At 27.2% G+C, this 9,233-nt stretch overlaps 1 protein-coding gene across 1 annotated transcript; it reads left to right on the forward strand.

Moving 5' to 3' along the window:
• Positions 1-2,077: 2,077 nt before the first annotated feature.
• On the forward strand, positions 2,078-6,692 carry LOC101512579 (COBRA-like protein 4). The gene is made up of 6 exons (XM_004488376.4): positions 2,078-2,239; positions 2,893-2,972; positions 3,564-4,020; positions 4,743-4,890; positions 5,301-5,590; positions 6,265-6,692. Exons 1-6 carry the CDS (start codon positions 2,140-2,142, stop codon positions 6,549-6,551), a joined length of 1,362 nt encoding a protein of 453 aa, XP_004488433.1. The 5' UTR covers positions 2,078-2,139; the 3' UTR covers positions 6,552-6,692.
• The last annotated feature ends 2,541 nt before the right edge of the window (positions 6,693-9,233 follow it).

Below are 9,233 nucleotides of genomic sequence, written 5' to 3' on the forward strand. Positions count from 1 at the left end.
TTTGTGGCTGCCTAAGCCCTCACAAAATCACAATGTTGTGATTTTGTGAGGGCTTAGGCAGCCACAAAATCAAGTTAAATATTTAAAAATTTGTGAGGGCTTTTTCAGCCATAAATAAAGATCAATTTCAATTTTGACATTTGTGAGGGCTTTTTCGGTCACTAATTTGTGAGGGTTTTATTCGGCCACAAAATATTTATAAAGTTGGCCACAAAATGGTGTTTTTCTTGTAGTGATTGTGATGCTTGGCTAAGGCTTGTCTGTGCATGTTCAACGTACGACCAAGGCTCTGACAACAAGTCCAACTCTTTCCAGCCTGGCCAATGTTCGGCCTAGTCTAGCCATTTGCTCTTCTAGCTCGACCTAGTCTAGCAACAACCCTGACCAATGCTTGACCTACTTCAGTAGATAATCTAGCTAGTTTAAAGGTTGCATAGAAGGACAAGGAGATGCATAGCTTATCACATTTGAATTCAATTGTACCCAATGATTTGAGGTTGTGGGTAGGCTATAGAGTGATGTTATGATAATGATGGTTTGGAAGATGTTTCTTTGCATAAGTTATCCTTTTGGATGTTCAATGACGAGGAGAATGCAAGAAAAAAACATTTGTAAAATCAACTAATGAGAATAATTTCTAATTTTTTTTAAGAAACATGCAATTTAATTATAGTTGTATGATATCTAAATTTTTTTTTTATTGAAGAAACAGACAATTCAATTATAGTTTATAATACCCATTCTAGGGTTAGTATACGAAAATCTAATTAATGAAGATCCTATAGCGGAACAATAAAGGTATTAATAAACTTGACACAAGGTTTAGTAAAAAGCTCATAAGTTGGATCTCAACATAGATTTGAATTTTACTAATATTGAGAATCGAACTCGTGACCTTTTTATCACTCCCACTTTTTAATTCCCTCACATTAGTCACCAAACTAACTTTATATCCTATGTTTTTAATTTTGTTATATTCCTTTAGATTTTGATTAAGTTTTCTAGAGTTTGTTTTCTCCTTTATATTTAATATATTTTAGTGTGGAATTTGTTAATTTAAATTAAATGGTGTCAACTAAGTTGGGATGACTATCTTATTATGGACTTCATGCTTTCTTTCTGTTTAAAGAAAACTTACATAGTAAAATAGTAAAATATTTTGAGAGAAAAAAATATAACAGTAATAAACTGAGTAGTAGCAAAAAGTGGGGTGCAAACAGCGGCCTCCATTAATTATTCCATGATGGATAATCCCAACACAAGGGTCCAATAACTTTTACAGTAACTCAGATTTAAGATCCATCCATGGCTGGGAACATATAATGTGTTCAATGTATCAGTTTATAAATGCGTTGCAACATTATTATACTACTAATTTTAGGAGCCAGGCCTCATTTTGCACACACTATGTATATTTGTTTTCAATCAATCCCAAGATAGTAACTCTACACCACATATTATATCATAGAGGTAACACATGATTTAGCTATTTTCTCTGTATACCTAAATAATTTATATTCATATATATATATATAGTGATGCATAAGTACAACCCCATACAAGAAATCTAAATCTAGATATACATAACTAATTCAAGGCTAATAATTAATCAATATCATATAAAAGTGATTAAACTAGACTAAAAAATGTCAAACCATAAAACATAATCACCAATTTAAAGTTAATAGTTTTGAATTTTTGGAAAATGCAGTCATACGATCTCGACTGCCTTATCAAGATCGGACAATTCAAATTTTAATATCAAAATTTTTTTTGTAAAAAAAATTAAAAATTTGCCTTAAAATCTAAACCGTCTGATCATGATTGAATTTATGAGATGCATATGACTAAATGTATCTGTAAATCAAATAGTTTCTTTTCATGCATGAAAAGTGAGTGTAAACTGAAGAAACAGAAAATTGGTTACAAGTTACCACTTGATGTGTCTTGAGGAAAACAGAATATTTCATATGAAGATGATACCATGATATCACAAGGACATTACAACTACTATACGATAATAACATACTTAAATCACATTCCTTTAACCTTTTTGTTATAAAAGCACTAGCTTATCTACACAAATGGAAATTGTGCAAACATTAGAACTTGTGATTTCTTTGAACTTCAACTTTAGACATGGAATTTGATAATGGGAAACAGAATCAAAGATGCACATTTCGAGGGATAAAGTTGGTTTCCTTTGTTGCTCTATGCCTCATTCTAGTCTCTCCTGCTGGTAAAGTACTTAATCATTTCTTTTAAGTAAAAAAAAAACAAAAAAACATTTTTAATATGTTACTTTTTGATTCTGTAAGCTTTTCTCAAAAATTATTTTGTTGAAATAATTATTTTATATTAAAAATGATAATCTATTTTGATTAGCATTTGAAAAAAATTGTTTCTAATTTAAGAGAGAAAAATACATAATCACTTTTTATAATAATAAACAAACACAAAACGACTTTTTTTTTTATAATTTAAAATATATTTTTTAAGTGCGTTTGTTTAACACTATTTGGGGATAAAATAACTTTTATCAAATAAAAAAAATCATTTTTAATGTATTAGTTATGTTTGTGTAAGCTTTTTTTCAAAAAGATTTTGTTAAAAAATGATTTTATATTAAAAATGAAAAACTATTTTGATTAGCTTTTGAAAAAAAAATAGTATTTTTAATAGAGGAGACAAAAAAAAAATTACTTTTTATAATTTTAAGAAAACAAAAAATGGCTTATGTTATTCTTAGAAATTTATAAAAATAATCTTTAAAACATTTCATATCAAAATCACTTTTGTTTATAAAAAAAAATTATTCATATCAAACGGAGCTATAATATAGTTGATTTAATGATGGATTCATTTTGACATTCTTTTATCTTGTCCTTGTAGATGCATTTGATCCATTGGATCCAACTGGGAATGTGACAATAAGATGGGATATCATGTCCTGGACATCAGATGGTTATATGGTAAGTTACTTCTTATTTTCTGATCATTCTATTCAAATTATATACTTAAGGAAAAGCTAGAAGTTTTTGAATATCAAAATGTTTCTAGAAGGTACAAATCACTGGCCTTTTGTGATGACCAAAATAGCAAAACCATTTTTTTTTTATATAGATGAAATGGTAAAAAAAACTCACACACAACTGTGCGAGGTCTCATGTTTAAACTCGAGATATGATATCCAGTCTAATAATATCGACATTTGTCAATTAAGTTAAATCTTATAGATAAAAATTAGTACATCTACTCCGACTAAAATGGACTAATATGATGAACTAAAAAATAGATTCTAGAAACTAAAAAAAAAGGTTGTGTCAGTGTTAGTGGTTTATAACTTGTAAACTATAATCTGATGTTCGAGTCGAACTAAGAAATAAGTTTCAGAAGCTAAAAAAGGATATCATGAACAATTTCAATAATCAAATTCATCGATTATTTTCCTGATATAATAAAATTCTTATGACACATAATGATACTCAATTAGATATAATTGTTTGATCTTAACATTGACCTCAAACTAATCAAAATACTATGATGTTTTCAAACTTTGGCAGGCAACTGTAACATTATTCAACTTCCAACTATACAGAAACATTATGAACCCTGGCTGGACACTAGGATGGACATGGGCCAAGAAAGAAATCATATGGGCCATGATGGGGGCCCAAGCAACAGAACAAGGTGACTGTGCAAAGTTCAAGTTAAAGATTCCACATAGTTGCAAAAGGAGTCCACAAGTGGTTGATTTATTACCTGGTGCTTCATATAATATGCAATACACAAATTGTTGTAAAGGGGGGGTCCTAACATCTTGGGGACAGGACCCTACAGGTGCTATCTCTGCTTTTCAGATGGGTGTAGGACTCTCTGGAAGATCTAATAAGACAGTTAAACTTCCTAAGGATTTTAAATTGCTTGGGCCTGGTCCTGGTTATTCATGTGGGCCTGCTAAGCGAGTTCCTTCCACTGTTATTTTTACTGATGATCATAGAAGAAAAGCTCAAGCTTTGAGTAAGTATATTGATTCCCTATATTAATCTTTATATGTGTGTGGTATATTGCATTTAGTTATGGTTATAATCATGGTTTTAAATAGGGTCCAGTAGTGATATTTGATATTGTAAAGAATTATGGTCAAATGTGGTTGAGTTAATCTCAATCGTATTGTGATTGTTGTGACATCAAAAACATGATGATGCAAGCCAGATTGTAGTCGCAGACCTTTTTTTAAATCTTGATGGTTTACAATCTAAGGTTTTAAATTGTGTCATAGCGATCTTTGATATTGTAGATAATCATGGTCAAATGTCGCTGATGCAGCCTCAATCTCAGTGGTATCGTGGATGTTGTGATACCAAAAGCATGATATTTCATCTCAAATTGTGGTCGTGGATTTTTAAAAAAACCTTGATGGTTACAATCAAGATTTTTAATCGCGACCGTATAGCAATCCTTGATATTATAGAGAGTCATTGTAAACTGCAGTAGATGCAGCCTCAATTGTAGTCATCAAGGTTTTAAATACATCATTCTTAACAGTGATTGTGGCCACAACATTAAGGTTTTGATGTCTCTATAGCTGCATTATTAGCATAATTGTTACTGCATCAGTCGTATTTGTCTGAAATCGTTTTGAATATCAAAGATTATGCAATTGCGCTGCAATTTAAAAACCTTGATTACAAATACATTATTAGTATTATTTAATGTTCATCTATGTTTTTTCTATGCAGTGTCCTGGAATGTGACATGTACTTATTCACAGTTTCTTGCCTCCAAGAACCCAAGCTGTTGTGTTTCATTGTCATCTTTTTACAATGACCAAGTCACAGCTTGCCCAACTTGTGCTTGTGGTTGTCAGAATAATGCCACTTGTGTCACGTAAGCCACCCTTCTACTCTCACATTAGCTCTGAACTCATTAACACCGACACCTCTAATCGAAGGCATGTCTTGGTGTCCGACACGTATTATTGTCGGACACCAACACGACACTGACATTTGATTACATTCAATTAATTCATTTTTTCAAATTATTATTTGTGTCAATGTATCAGTGTCGTGTCAGGTGTTCATGTCAGTCTCCGTGCTTCATAGGCTGTGAAGCACTGACACAAATATAGATATTAGACACGACATTGAGACTGACACGTCAATATTGATAATAATATGAGAAAATAGAACAATTAAATGTAATCACAAGTCTCTGTGCACTCACACGTATTAGACATCAAATACGCCTTCATTTGAGAATAGTCATGCTAATTTTGATTTGTTGTGATGGAAATGCAGGAAAGATTCAAAAATATTGAAAGAGAGTGATGGGAATAATAAGACTAGGAAGAGTGATATAACACCAAAACCATTGTTACAATGCACACATCACCTTTGTCATGTTCGTGTGCATTGGCATATAAAAGATAACTATAAGGATTATTGGCGTGTCAAGATTGCAATCATCAACTTCAACTATAGATTGAATTTCACACAATGGGGTCTTGTTGTGCAACACCCTAATCTCAATAATGTTACACAAGTTTATAGCTTTGAATACATGCCACTTCTTCCCTATGAAGCCATAAGTAAGTTCTTTCAATTGGGGACACTATTCTTTTAGTTTAATTGGAATTGACGCATGTTTGGATTCACTTTAGGGCAAGTCAAAATTGATTTTGGTATAAGAGTTTTCAATAAGAATTGATTTTGTTTCTAGAATTGATTCTAATTTAAAATTTTAATTTTAATTTCTGTCTCTAAAAATTTTATACTCAAATTAATTGTCCATCAAGTGAATATATCGAAACATTCATCACTTTACTTTGAAGTCACTGTTAACTAAAATTAATTTTACAAAATCAATTCAATTAAAATTCATTTTTGTTGGCGTAGACGATTAATTATGGCGTTTTCAATATTTTGCGATGGAATTAAAAACAAATCTATGTTTCACTCGCGGACACAATTTGAGATAAATTTCTTTTTTTTTCATTTTTATCAATAAATGAACTTAAAAACTTAGAGGAAAATATGTGTTGGATATAAACATTTGAAATATAAAATGAGATAATTTTGAAATTTCAAAAAAATGGAGAAAAAATTAAAGACTTGAGATTAAAGACTTGAGAGACATTTTCAAAAAAAAAAAGACTTGAGAAAACATGAGGAAAAAAAATTGAGAGGATCCTTTCCCATATTAATCAGAGTTTCATGAAGAGTTATTTTTTTAACTAAATGCATGACTGAATTGTGTATGCAGATGACACAGGAATGTTCTATGGTTTGAAATATTACAATGATCTATTAATGGAAGCTGGTCCTAAAGGAAATGTACAATCTGAAGTACTTATGAAAAAGGACAAAAACACATTTACACTCAAGCAAGGATGGGCTTTTCCTAGAAGGGTATACTTCAATGGTGATGAATGTATGCTACCACCTCCTGATTCATACCCTTTCTTGCCAAATTCTGCTTATAGCCTACCAAAAAGTGTTACACTGATAAAAGCCTATGTGATTTTTGCATCATTTTTCATTTGGTTTTGACACTTTTGTGATGTGTAAGGGAAGCAAGTTAGTTAGTTTATGAAGCCTATTATGAGAGTGATGATTTTTTATGAGAAACTAGATTATGGCCCGCGCGCTGCGCGGATATTAATTAATTAATTTTATAAATTTTATAAGTAATATTTATGCATTATAAATATAGTTATCTTATAATATTTGTAATAATTGAATATGATTAGGAAAATTAAAATGAAGGAAAATCATGTTTATCACAATCATCTAATTTAATTTTTAAAATATTTTGTAAAATTCGTATGATAACTTATTATATAGGATAATTGTTTGACTCATTGTACTTTGATTATTAATTTATTTTTCAACATATAATGGTACTTGTAGTTATTTGATGAAATAAAATGTAAAATACAAACTAAAAAATAAGATGTAAAAAATGTTAATGTTGAATTATATTGTAGCGTAGCTAAATTTATTTGTTTTATTAGTATGATGTTTTAATTGCGAGCATGAGAAATTGTTATAAAAAAAATTATTGAATATATTTCATCAAGAGTGGGGAAAAAAAAAAAAGTTGTTATGGCATCAGAAGTCTATTTTAAATATATATAATAGATAATAGATTTTAATAATTGAAAATAATTTTTTTAATAATTTTTTATATATTCGTATTTTATGATTATTTTTAATGAGTTTGTGTATTTTCTATCAAATAGAATATATATTTTTATTTTATAAAATATTACTACAAAAATGGATTGACATAAATTAAAAGTAATTATAAAGGAATTGACATTAATGAGTAATTGAATTTTTAACGTATAAAATCATTATTACTCATAAAGAGTATTTATGTCGATTATGAGTGATTATGTGGTTTTTTTCAATTGAATTTAATGACTAAAAATATAAATTATTACCATTGGTAAATGACTAATAATATTATACATCTAATTTAATTTTTAAAATATGTTGTAAAATTGGAATGATAACTTATTATATATGACAATTGTTTGACTCATTGTACTTTGATTGTCAATTTATTTTTCAACATAGTACTTGTATTCATTTGATTAAATAAAATGTAAAAATTTAAAAATATGATTGACTATTTAATATTTTTTATTTTAAAAAAATATTTATGTTAAATTATATTGTAGCGTAGTCTAAATTTATTAGTTTTATTAGTATGATGTTTTAATTGCGAGCATGAGAAGTTGTTGTAAAAAAAAATTATTGAATATATTTCATCAAGAGTTTAAAATTTATTTTATTAAAGATTAAAGATTTGCTTATACTTTAAGTATTTAAAAGTTTTAACTAATTATTTGTGCGATTGAATTATAGTTATGTTGATAGGTACCAAAAATAATTTCTATTAAAAAATAATTTAATTTTATGCAATACTTAATTTTTCATTTATTTTTTAATATTCAAATTATCATTATAATAAGGAAAATTAAAATAAAAAATAACATTCAATTATAAATATATAATTTAATTGATAAAAATTTAGTGAAATTAAAATTTTAATCATCAATCTTTTGTGATAATTGTGAAATTTTTTATTTTAAAATTGGAGAAATTAAAATTTTAATTTACAAAAATTCAAACTATTATTAATATTAAATAGAGTAATCATAATAATTAATATTTTGGTTTCAAAACCAAAATTCAAAATTTCATGTTACAAAATATTTTGGTTTTAATAATTTTTTATAGCAATTCGGTTACAAAATATTAATTGCCAAACAATTTTAAGTATACATTAAATACAAATAATTGCAAATGAATTACATTAATTTCATGTCAATTAACACTATAAAATAACAAATTAAATTTATTTAATTTCAATAAAATTAAATTGATCAAGATTCAAAAAGACATAATTTTGTCAATAATTTATAAATATTTATATATACTATATATATTTACCAATATTCAAAGTTGAAAATTAAATACAAATATTGTTTAAACATTAATTGAATAATCATTAACATTTTGGTTTCAAAATCGAAATCTAAAATTTATAAAAATTCGGTTACAAAATATTAATTGTCAAACAATTATAAGTATACATTAAATACAAATAATTGCAAATAAATTACTTTAATTTCGTGTCAATTAACATTATAAAACAACAAATTAAATTTATTTAGTTTCAGTAAAATAAAACAGACTAAAATTAAAAGAGACATGACTTTGTCCATAATTTCTAAATATTTATATATTATATATATTTACCAATATTCAAAGTAAAAAGTCAAATAAAAATATTTAAATATATATAATAGATGAAATTAAAGTAATTTATTTGTAATTATTTGTATACTTATAATTGTTTGACAGTTAATAGTTTGTAACCAAAATATTAATGATTATGATTCATTTGCCAATATTAATAATAGTTTGAATGTTTGTAAATTAAAATTCTAATAAATCCGATTTAAAATAAAAAAATTCACAATTACCACAAAGATCGATTTAACATTTGAAAAATTTCTACAATACATTCAGATTTGTGTTCTGAAATTTAAAATGATCTAATTTACTCAATTCAATTCAACGTCAGACATGTTTTACACATGCTTAAAATTATTTGAGTCAAACTTTTTCAACTGCAATTTGTAAGCTACTCAACATATACTACATTGAAGTAAAACTAAGAATATGAGACACACAAAGCAAAGTGACACTTAAAAACAA

This window comes from Cicer arietinum, chromosome 1 (assembly GCF_000331145.2).
Source record: "Cicer arietinum cultivar CDC Frontier isolate Library 1 chromosome 1, Cicar.CDCFrontier_v2.0, whole genome shotgun sequence".
In the NCBI taxonomy this organism is placed as follows: Eukaryota; Viridiplantae; Streptophyta; class Magnoliopsida; order Fabales; family Fabaceae; genus Cicer; species Cicer arietinum.